This window comes from Cariama cristata, unplaced genomic scaffold, assembly GCF_000690535.1.
Source record: "Cariama cristata isolate BGI_N322 unplaced genomic scaffold, ASM69053v1 scaffold42827, whole genome shotgun sequence".
Classification (NCBI taxonomy): Eukaryota; Metazoa; Chordata; class Aves; order Cariamiformes; family Cariamidae; genus Cariama; species Cariama cristata.
The window spans coordinates 15,986-27,295 of record NW_009626822.1 but is presented as its reverse complement, the minus strand read 5'-3'; the positions used below and the strand labels follow the sequence as shown (position 1 = coordinate 27,295).

Here is an 11,310-nt window from a genome sequence, read left to right as displayed (position 1 = left end):
AAGAGTACTGTGTAGGGTACTTATTCCTATCATACATACAGCAGGCTGGTGTAATCTTGATAAGGAAGAGCTGATGATAGATACCACCAAGGTTCACAAACTTGTCAGCATTTTGGAGGACGCAGACTTTCCTCTAACTAGAAATATCTCCCGATGGAGTTCTGCCAGATTTCCTCTCCTGAGGTGCTACTCAGACTCATCTTTCCATCCTCAACCATTAGGTGTGGAGATAATAATTTTGTGTGTACGATCAGTACCTCCATAAGGAAATCAGATAATTTTTTGTCTGTCTTCCATGCCCTTGATTTTGCTATGTACATCCAGAAGGCTCAGTCTAGCTCAACAGTGCACATAGCTAACTGTTCATTCATTGTTTATCATATATCTGCCTGACCCGTATGACCCATATACTCAAAAACTGTGTTTTAATCCATCCTTGAAATTCTGTTGAAGTGAAGGAAGAGGGCTCCTTTGCAGTATTCTCTTACAGTTCCTTTTAAATTTTTGGTTTAGAGGCTTTTTTTATAAAGAGTTCTTCCTGTGCACTAGTGCCTGGCCTTTTTATAGTAAATGTAGACACATCTTCTCACTGTAGTTTTGGAAATCTATGTATATTCCAAGCAGCTAGAAAAAAACAGTTAGGTTTGCAAATTTCACCAATATCCCATCTATTTTCCAAGGATGCAAGGGGTTGTAAATAGGTTGGCTAAACTACTGAAACCTGGAGGAATGTTGTTATTTCGAGACTATGGAAGATATGATACAGCTCAACTTCGTTTTAAAAAAGGTAATTCCTTAATGCTTTTGAAGTTCACTGTTCATTTTAACGCTTTGGAAAAAAGTGACATGTCCTTTTTCATTACTGCTCTAATTTCTTAGGTCATTGCTTGTCAGAGAATTTTTATGTACGAGGAGATGGAACCAGGGTATATTTCTTTACCAAAGGTATGAAATGGTATCGTTTTATAGAAAGGGTTGAGTGTCTGTCAGGATGATCTGGGTTATAAAAGCTCATATTACAACAGAAATTTAAAGATTTTATTGGGGTTTTTTGTAGTTCTCTGTTTTTACAAAGCCCAAGGCTAACTGTTGTAAGAAAATAATTCCCTTTATGTGTACACTTGTTGCATCTGGGGTCCTGCAAGATTGATTACAGACATCACTGGAAATTTTTCTTTGTCTAAGCGTCTTGTGTCTAATGGTATGCTCAAATTCTGTTATTTAAAGATGTACTTGATTTCTTAAAATTGAGATAAACATGCTTAGAAGGACAGTTGGTAGCAGTGTTCTGGTATTTTGTTCTGCTATGTTGGTGAATCTGAACTGTGAGGCTGCTCGTCCTGCAGGAGCTAAACTTAAATTCCTGATTATGGATACTATTGCTCTTTGCCCATCCACTCACTTGATTCTGTTGGCAGTCAGCTTAGACTGGTATATTTTAGCCCAGCTATTGGAAATAGTGAAAGTAAGCATCGCAATAGTTTGTTTTGGTGTTCTGGGTTGTTTTTTTTTTCTCTTCCATCTTGCCCGCTGCAACCTAGAGTGTAAGCAATAGAGATGGATCAGGATTTATCCCCGCCTGAGTAATTTTGAAAGTGAGAAGGAGGGGATCTGGGACATGTATGGGAAATCACTTGAATTCCAAGAGCCTTCTCAGTTTTTAAATGTCTTGTTTTGTGCTTACTTATGACAAAGAAGCTTAAAGTTTTCCAGTGGTGACTGACAAGAACGAGTTAATTACGTTGGCATAAATGTGTGGATTGTCATTTGGCAGGTGAAATAGCTTTATCTCAGTAATAAGCAAACAGTGACCAAATGGCATGCATTTGTTTTCCTCAACTCTAGCATACTGAACCCTTTGAAGAAAGGGGATCTGTGAATGCCATGAATAATAACCAATGTGGTTTGGGCCTCAACATAACATTTTTTACTGTAATATAAATTGAGAGCTATGAAAATTAGTTTCTAACAAAAGATTTCTTACAGGCAGTTTCCTTGATCTTTCAAATCACAAAACAGATTTAGTTCCATCTTTGGTTGAACTGCAGGTTGTTAATTGCTACATTCTGCAAATGTGTTTTGTTTTGTTTTGGTTTTTTAATTACAATAATTCTTCATATGAGAAAATAGATGAGGTATGGAACATATTCAACTTAGCTGGATTAACTGAAGTTCAGAATCTAGTTGATCGGCGATTACAAGTAAACAGGAAGAAAAAAGTGAAAATGCAGCGAGTTTGGATACAAAGCAAGTTCCAAAAACCATTGCTGCTATCTCTGAATAATCCTGAAGAAACCTCCAAAAGGCACCCTTATAGATAATTATACCATGGACTCCAGAAACTGAAGCGAATTCAAGTACGTATATTTACTATAAGTCTACTTTACTGTAAATAAAGTTAGCCACTGAAAAGGAGAAATACATTGAACTGAAAACCTTTCCTTGATTTTTTCTGTAAATGTATTTGTGTGAAAATGATCTGGAAAAAAAAAAGGCAAAACAACATTTCTGATTTCTGTTTTATATGCAATAAAGGGATATGCATTAATCTAGTCATAACTGTGACCAGGCACTATTTTACTTCCTTGAGTATAAATTGTCAATAAGTATAAGCATGTATCTTGTTCCTGTTGAAATTCATAATATGTAAAAAGTTTTAGACTGAAGCATAATTGTTTCAGAGATTTAGAGAAACAGAATATCTGTTAGCACTGTCACTACAAGCTGTGCTGTGTTAATTTCTGAGTCATGTCTCTCTTAACCTCTGTGTGTCTTGCAACTGTATTTCCTCTTGGAGGGGAATTTCTTGGTGCATAAATAATGAAGACAAAATCTAATTTGCATGTAAGTTATCATTTCATGCTAACTGCATGTGATATGCATAGATATCAGATTAGTCAGTGATTGGCATCCTCTACTGTGACTGCCTTATTCCTCTGAAGTCTATTTTCCATCTATGTGCTCATCAGAAACATGCTAAACTCAAGCTTCTGTAACAGCTTAGTGACACATACATTATGTTTGAAATGCCGTAGGTTGTAAACCGAACATAATGTAGAAAAGAATTACCAAAATGCCAAAACTGTGCTGAAACCAAACAGTTAACATTTGCCTGGATAAGTACAAGCATTATTTTTATATGTCAGTTATGTGAGAGGGAGGAGCAAAAAGAGTAGTCCAGAGTCCATTTTATTAATATTGTTGTGGGGTAATGTAATCACACTAAAATGGCGATCTACATGGCAGCTGAGATTTTTGTTGTTTACAGAGAGAGGATGCTTTCTTAGGGCTTGAGTCTTAGAAAAAAGGACACCATGTTTTCATATTGACCCTGTGGAGAGACAGTAAAAGTAAAGGACTACACTAGTACATCAAGTGCTTTTAAGAAGAAAACCAAAATGCAAACACTGTTTTCAAATACAGACCATCATATTGAGGCTGCTGAGCTAGTATTTAAATATGCCACTTCTGCTATTTAAATATAATTTTGCAAACAGCCACAAGGAGGACAGGACAAGAAACAGGTGAATTAATAAAATAAATCTCTTCAACAAGGATATAGAATGCATGTCATCTTTAACACGCATGCAGTTTTGAGTGCCGTTAACATAGTGACACTCTCAAAGTATGTTTTCTTGCTTTTGTTTTACTCTGAAGGGTAAGGATGTCACAGCTGACAACCTGGTTTTTTGCAAGTTATTAGCTGTTAAGCTAAGTAGAACTGATTGTCTTCTAGAAAAAAGTAATCTAAATTTAGATGCTAAGTATGTTCATCCCCTTTGACAAGATGAGGGTCCTACCTAATTCCCATAAACCCAGATCTGTTTCAAGAATGAGGTGCAATAAGGGGTCTTTGAAGGTAGGATCTGATCTTGCATTTCTGGTATATTCTGAACTCCCATTAGAGTAAGGTACTGTTTTATGAATTAAGTGACTTAGGAAGCTTTGGTTAGCAATGGCATAATCATAACCTGCAGTAAAACTCTTGTGGTATAAATCAAAGGTTAAAACATAGCTGTGTTTCTTCAAGCCCTAAGTCTTAAGACACTAGCATCTGCCTGGGAAATGTAAATAAATACCTGCTTATATTTTCATTAGGTTGCTGCCCTGTGCTATTAATTGTGACTTATGAGTATGCATAGCTCTTAGTCTAGTACAAAGCATTTTCAGTTGTAGAATTTTCCAGGGGGGTGATGGTGATGATGTCTTGAGCATTGTGCAGTCTTATTCATGTGTGTGATGTAGATTTTCCATGTTTAGAGGCTAATGAAATGTTTGCTTTGGTTCTCACACTGATTTGTTGATTCTAGCAAGATTTTAATATGCTGTGTTGTTAGTTTAACAAAAATGTGACATCAGAAGAAACCAAACCCTGAATTCTTCTATGGCCTTGAGCAAAATTGCCTGTTTCTCTTCCAGACCTTGCAGCATTATTGGCTGCCTCTTTTAGAATAATGGTGCCTGTTTTAGAAGTAGTAAGATCAGCTGCTATTTGAAAGTGTAGAATATCTACCATAAAGTGAACTGTAACTAGTCTGAACAGTTGTAAGATTGATAGAATGGGAAATGGACAAAGACATTGTTCCTAATAAGAACCTTTGAATCTGAGTAGGACTTTCTCTATTTTGGCTTTGTGACATTTCAGTTTTCAAAAAGCTTAATCAAGGACATGTTTTTAAAATACTTTTGAATTATCTGTATTAGTTGGGAAAACTAATATTACAATATTGGCAAAAGAAAGGCAAGTAGAGCTACTGAAATAAAAGAAAGAAGAGAGATGCAAAAAACTGTATAGGAATTGCAGTTTAAAATGGCTTATTGTTAATCAGTTTCTGGGGGAAAGAAAAACTAGAGTGTTGCAAACAAAGTGAGCCCAGTATAGAAAAAGCTTGTAAGTTTCACTTAAAATCTGAAGTTACTACTTTAATCAGAGATGTATCTGAAATCTGTGATTATTTAAATTTATAGAAGTACACATTATATAAACACTAAACATTTTAAGTGTTAATTGCAAATTATTTGATTGTGGGTTGGGTGTGGTTTTTTTTTGGTTCAGCATGACTTCCTATGCGGGTAAAGCAGACTTGTGAATGTATACAAATGGCAATTAGAGAAAGATGATCTTGTTAGAATTGAGCTTTGGCTTGCTTTATCAACAGTGTGTACATTTTGCCATCTCCACTGGTATTGCGTTACATTATGTACAGGGATACATGAGAATGGTACTTGCTGGTTTAGACCTTGCTTAGTTTTTAAGCAAGTACAAGATGGCTATAAAGTAAGCGATCGACCTTTTTTTTCCTACAGTAATTCTGAAGTATCTAGTCAATAACAATTAACTCATATAAAAAATGTTGGGTTTTTTTTCCAGCAAAACCAAGGCAAATGCTGGTGCCATATCTACAAATCCACTGAATCTGAAGAGGACAACGAAAATGCAGGGGAGACAGGAGAAACTAGTGATGCTAGGAAAAAGTTTCTTGTATTGGAAACTGCTGTTTCTGTTTTGTCTTTTGCTTGTGACTCGGCTAATCTGCAGATTCTGCTGTTTAATAATGACTGAAAATTTGTTACAAACCATCCTGAAATTTGTATTAAACACCAGTGGAAATCACTTAACATAAATTTTGCTACTTTGTTTTGATTTGTGGTGTGATCTTTATTCACTGCTCCAGTGTGCTCTTTGATCTGTTGACATATGCCTCATTTTCCCTTTTTCCTGTGCACAGTAGACAAGCAGTTTCCACAGGACTTATATACACAAGCATTTGCAGTAAAGTTTGCTGACTGGGTTATTTCTAGGATTGAAGCAAGAGAGTTTTATTTCCTTCTGTACAGAACAGATTACTTTTTCTTTTTGTGTGAATGTAATTAATTGTATAGATGCTAAATTAATATAGTGGTATTGGCTGTATTTTTAAAAATTATTTTAAGCCAAATATACCTTAGAGTATGCTGTTTGTAATGGCAGTGATAATAGTAGACAGTTCGTACATAAACCATTTCTTCTTGATAGAGCATACTCATAATGGATGGTTGAACAACCTTGGAAATAAACCATATATACATATTATAAAAATATTAAACATTGCTATTAATAATACAGGCCACTTTTGCTTTCAGTATCTGTAGACTTCTGTCCATGTTTGGAACAAAGATTGGACATAAGGATTTTTTTACATCAGTTGTGTGCCAGTTGCCCTCCCCTTGAGAATCAGCCAGAAACTGGACAAGCCTAAGTCTGCTAAACCAATCACAGTTACTCTATAGTCAGTAAGAACTACATGGGTTGCCATGGGCATCTTAGCAAGTTCTTTGTCGTACCTTCTGGTCCAGGCATATAGGTCGTGCCTGGGCTGGGCTTTGAGCTGAGAAGGGAACTTCTCTGTCCAGGGACCATCCTCCACCCTTTACTAGTACCAAGCAACTAAAAGAAGAACTTGCCTGATTTGAAAGCAAGAGCCATACAGGCAGGAGGGGAGGAAGATGAAGATGCAGCTGCAAGGCAGACAAGATGAGGAATGAGTGTTTCCTCTGGGACCTGGGGTAAGAAGGAAGCTTGGATGGACTGGCAAAGCAAGAAGAGTGAGATACAGAACTGAATGGGGAACTGAGGAACAGGACTCCATGGGCACCATATAGGGAGAAGATGTATAACAGGAGATAATGTGGCAGGGTGAGGACATTGGGCCTAGAAATGAGTGAAATGAAATGGAGGAGGCAAGAAGAAAAAGGGGACTGATCTGTCACAGAAATGGGGTGAAACCTGTGTAAACAAAGAAATTGGGGTAAGGATTAGAGGTGGAAAGGCCTATCTTCAAAGTCTTTTTCCCCCAAGTGGTACTGTATTTTCACATCTTACTGGAGTATTGCAGGCTTTGTCTTTCATCCATATGTGCACAGTGTGTTTCACTTTATTACAAAGATGGAATGTTTAATTTCTTGTCGTTTATATGTGCTATGCACATGTTTGCAACAGTGCAGGCAGGTTTATGATACACCTGCTTTTGCTTTTTCCTTAGGGAACAATGTTTTTACCTTCTTTCGAGCAGAACTCTATAGTGACAGAAGCTACACTCCTAACCTTCTGGGAATCACATACAAAAGAATAACAGAAGTGTCTGCATCCTGATTGTGTTCAATCAAGGTAGGACAATACAATTTACTCCATATGTTTTGATATTGTCCCATTTAAATCAAGACCATATCTGCAGATTATCACCTTCAAGTGCCTCCCAATCTCAGTTTCTGTTATGCTCGCATCTCTTCAACAGAACTTAAATGAATTTGTATAAACTAGAAATGCAACTTAAAAGGAAAATAGCAGAATAATCTTTAGGCTTTATCTGGGATTACAACAGTTTAGAGAAAGAATATTATTTTAAAACACTCTCATGGTTGCAGAGGAGCACTTACCCAAGAGCCTGAAAATCTAGGTTATTTGAGGTATAATGTACATCATTAAGAATATCAAAACTAATACATGTATTACGAAGCTTTGTATGGTTAATGTTAGCTAAAGGTATCTTGTCAATTTTTGCTCTGAAAAAGGAGTTAGCAACAAGACAGTCCCATTTTCAGAGGATGTTTTATTGATCAGACTACTACAATTTTGAAGGGAACATGACAGATTAAGAAAGCAAGTGAATTAGTTTAATGATGGCTAAAACCCACTGATGACATGTACAATTTAATAAATGCTTAGAGAATAATCTGAGCATTTCTGTGTATTGATAGTAAATGAACTTTTAAGTTAATTAAAAACACAGACTTGGTGTACAATGCTAGTTATAAAAACCACCAAAATGTTAGAATTTATAAATATGATGTAAAAATAGAATGCTTTATAGTTATAAATGTGATGTAAAAATAGAATGCTCTATTGCTACTGCATAAATCCAGTGTATAGTCTTCTCTGTAGTGTGTCTTGTTCAGCTAGAAAACAGATGCTGTAGAAATAGATGGTGAAAATTCCTAGAGATATGAAAAAACTTCATATGAAGGCAGATTAGGGAAATGAATGATAGACAATGTGAGGATAGCATATAATGCTATGTTTTAGTATTTAGGAGATCTAGTTTATCCCTTTACACGATACAAAAAGCAAGGTAAACTAGTCAAGTTGGCAGGCAACAAACCTACGTTGATAAATATATACAGCAAGCCCTATAAAAACACAAGGAATCACAATGTTCACAAGGCTAAAAGATTGGTGTTACCAAAAATGGGTTATATTAGATTTTTCCGTTCTTATCTTTATATGTGTGAAAGGGAAAATCTGCATGTTTAGTGTTCCAAGATTTTAAAATGCCTCCAATAAAAAAAAATAAAATCCTACAATCTTTCTCATTACCTTTTGTGAGATCCTAACATTGCTTAGCAGTAGAGCTGGAGAATAAACCTGAATATAAAATGGGTCTAGTAGGCACAGTTTACTGAATTAAGAAAAGATGGTGGGGGGTAAGTAGAAAAGAAGAGAACATACTAATTGGCATGACAACATGTAGTCCTGTAGCAATCATACAGCAGTTAGTATTTTATATAGAATGACAAATTCAGTACAGTGCCTGAGAGAAAGGGAGAGAGACATCAGTCTTATCCTGTCACTTATGACAGTATCACTGTAAACTGGCATTTGGACAAGCCAAAAGCCAAAGAATAAAAGTAATTGATTTGCTAAAAGAGCATACAATTGAGTAATTATGCTTGGGTCAGACTAGCTGTATTGGAGGGTTTCATTGCAGAGCCAACATTAATTTTTTCTTTCTTTAGTGTCAGGCATACTCTAGCCTCCATTTCCTCCCAAATAACAAGTGCTCTTTAAATGGAGGAGCTGTATCTTTGAACTTGAATAAAAGGCTTGTTGTGCAGCACAGGATTTAGCAGATGGCCTTAGAGAATCTGAACCTACCACTAGTCTTTTATTCTACACTAGGAAAAGCTTTACTGTTTTTAATGGCTCTGTTTGCTACATACGCTATTAAGCACAGTAGTCAGATGTCATTCTGAGGAATCAGGCAGCTTAGTTTCCAATGACATTGATCACACTCAACAGTGAGAGGATGAAGAAGAGTGGTGGGTGGAGAAGTGAAAAGGCAGTGTGAGGCATTTCAAGGAGGAGGTTTGCACTCCAGCACTTGCATGTGGGTGACAATTCCTCCGAGAAACAGTTTTTACTCTGAAGTAGAGCGGAATTGAATCTTCTGCACTCACTTTGGGTTTATTCTCCATCCCTGCAAACTACCAGTGCAGCCTGTAGTTAAATGTGTATTTACTTAAAATGAAGAGAAAATAACAGTAGCAAGAAACTGCATCTTTAGAATGGAGCTGTGATTTCATACAGAGACCCTGGCATATTAATCCCTAGCATAAATGGGTGTAATTTTCAATGTCAACGCTAAGCCTGTTTACACAGGGGCTGAGCTAAACCCAAAGATGATAGAAATGCTGTTAAAAATCAATCATTTAATAATTTTTCAGTTTTTGTGATCTAATGACCGAAGATGTTTGTGTTAATAAGAGATGGTGTGACAAAGCTTTGATTGTCACTGAGCATGACTTGCTTTGAGATTAAAAATATGACCAACACACTCATAATCTTATTTTAGATAAACATTTAATCTTCTTATTCAAGAGTGAATATTAGTGAGTTGAATAGTGAGGTGATAGTTACCAAGGTCTGAAATAAGATCTATTTTTTAAATTGGAAACAGTCTGAGCTAGCTTTTACAAAGAGAGAAGAAAAAAACACCCTGGCAATAAATCTACATTTTATTTTACTGAAGTTTACAAGGAATCAATATAATCAACAAGAACCTTGGGTTTAGTTTATTTTTATTTTGCATGTACTTATTTTAATAACAAATGAAAGCAGAGGAAAAAGGAAACTGCATGGCACAGTCTGCAAATCACATATTATTATATCACTTAAGAGATTTAACAAATGACTAGACCACATTTTTTTCTTCTTGCATCAATTGGCTTGAGACAGAGTATCAGAAACAGTAAATATGTATTTTACTTTTAAACAATTACTGTTAATAAAAGGTTAAATCTGAAAGAAAAAAAATCTTTGAATCTTCTACCCAGATTCCTAATGTCGTTTATGTGAGTGTAAGTCCAGAAGACTCTTAAAGTCTGTGGAGTTGCTGCAAGATGTAGACTAGTTGCTTGCAATTAGGATCCAGATTAACTGATGCTTAATATTCCTTGTAAAAATAAAAATGCAAACATAGAAGTACAAAAATAATCTGTCAGTAAGAACATCCACATTAATGATTAAAAAATTGAATTAAAAATCAATTGCACAGAGACAATAGCTTTCTTCACTACTGTTACTTTAAGGGCTGAAATTTAGTTTGAGTTTAAGATGCTCACGTGTCTATGTTTATATTTTAGTGTAGGATATTCAGAATTTTTTATCCTACAACATTCTGTAATGGGTAGTAAGTATTTTGAAACTTGACAACCACATAAGCATGGTCGATTAAGATAAGTGATTTACAATAAAATGCTTAAGACGTGTTCATTTTTGCTGTGTTTCTCTGTCAAATACTTGAGAAAGTACCTGTGAGAAAGTATGCGTATTCTTAACAGTCCTTTGAAGTCCAAAATAAAAAAAATTGTGAAGATAAGCTTGAAAAAACAATAAGGGAAAAAATGGCTTTTTTAACACATTGTCAGGAAACAAAAATGCATATTTATGTTTCCCTGTCTTTTTAGATTTCATAGAAATTGTGCTATTCCATTACCAAAAGACTTTGCGTATTGGTATGTGTTTCTAAGGAAATACCAGTAAAGCAGTATAATTTAAACTTACATTATGCTTTGGGCTTCCATTTTTTTCCCCACTTGTTTATTCTCCTTTTCCTAAATCAGTCCATCAGGTTAAAAAAAGAAAAAAAACATAATAACACTCTTTGAAAGCCACAAATTGTTGATGATAATGGCTGCAAATATTAACTGAGTGTTGTTTCCAGTGGATTTTCCTGCCATCTGTGAGATCAGGAATGGGACAGATTTATCTGCTATGTTACCAGCATTTTTTTCAGTAGAGGTATACTATATATATGTTCGTGATACTTCATATCATTTTCACATTCTTGTTTCTAGCTACTCTGCTTTCTGATTTACATTAATAAAGCTTTTGGAGATTCCCAAGTGGAATATAAGTAAGTATGACTTACATATTACTTACATTATCTAAGTATTACTGTTTGTATTCAGAAAGTGAAGAAATAGAAAGTTTAACATAAGTCTCCACATGTAACTACATGAACGGTGACAGCTTCAGGCCTCTTGGTTTTCATC

General features: G+C 35.4%; 1 protein-coding gene across 1 annotated transcript in view; it reads left to right on the top strand.

Moving 5' to 3' along the window:
- METTL8 (methyltransferase like 8) overlaps positions 1-2,321 on the top strand; it is a gene marked incomplete at its 5' end in the record, with an annotated part of 8,791 nt that extends 6,470 nt beyond the window's left edge. Inside the window, 3 exons of the mRNA XM_009704160.1 lie at positions 681-787; positions 880-945; positions 2,131-2,321. Coding sequence (XP_009702462.1) covers positions 681-787; positions 880-945; positions 2,131-2,321 — 364 coding nt within the window. The remainder of the gene's footprint in view (positions 1-680; positions 788-879; positions 946-2,130) is intronic.
- Between the last annotated feature and the right edge of the window lie 8,989 nt (positions 2,322-11,310).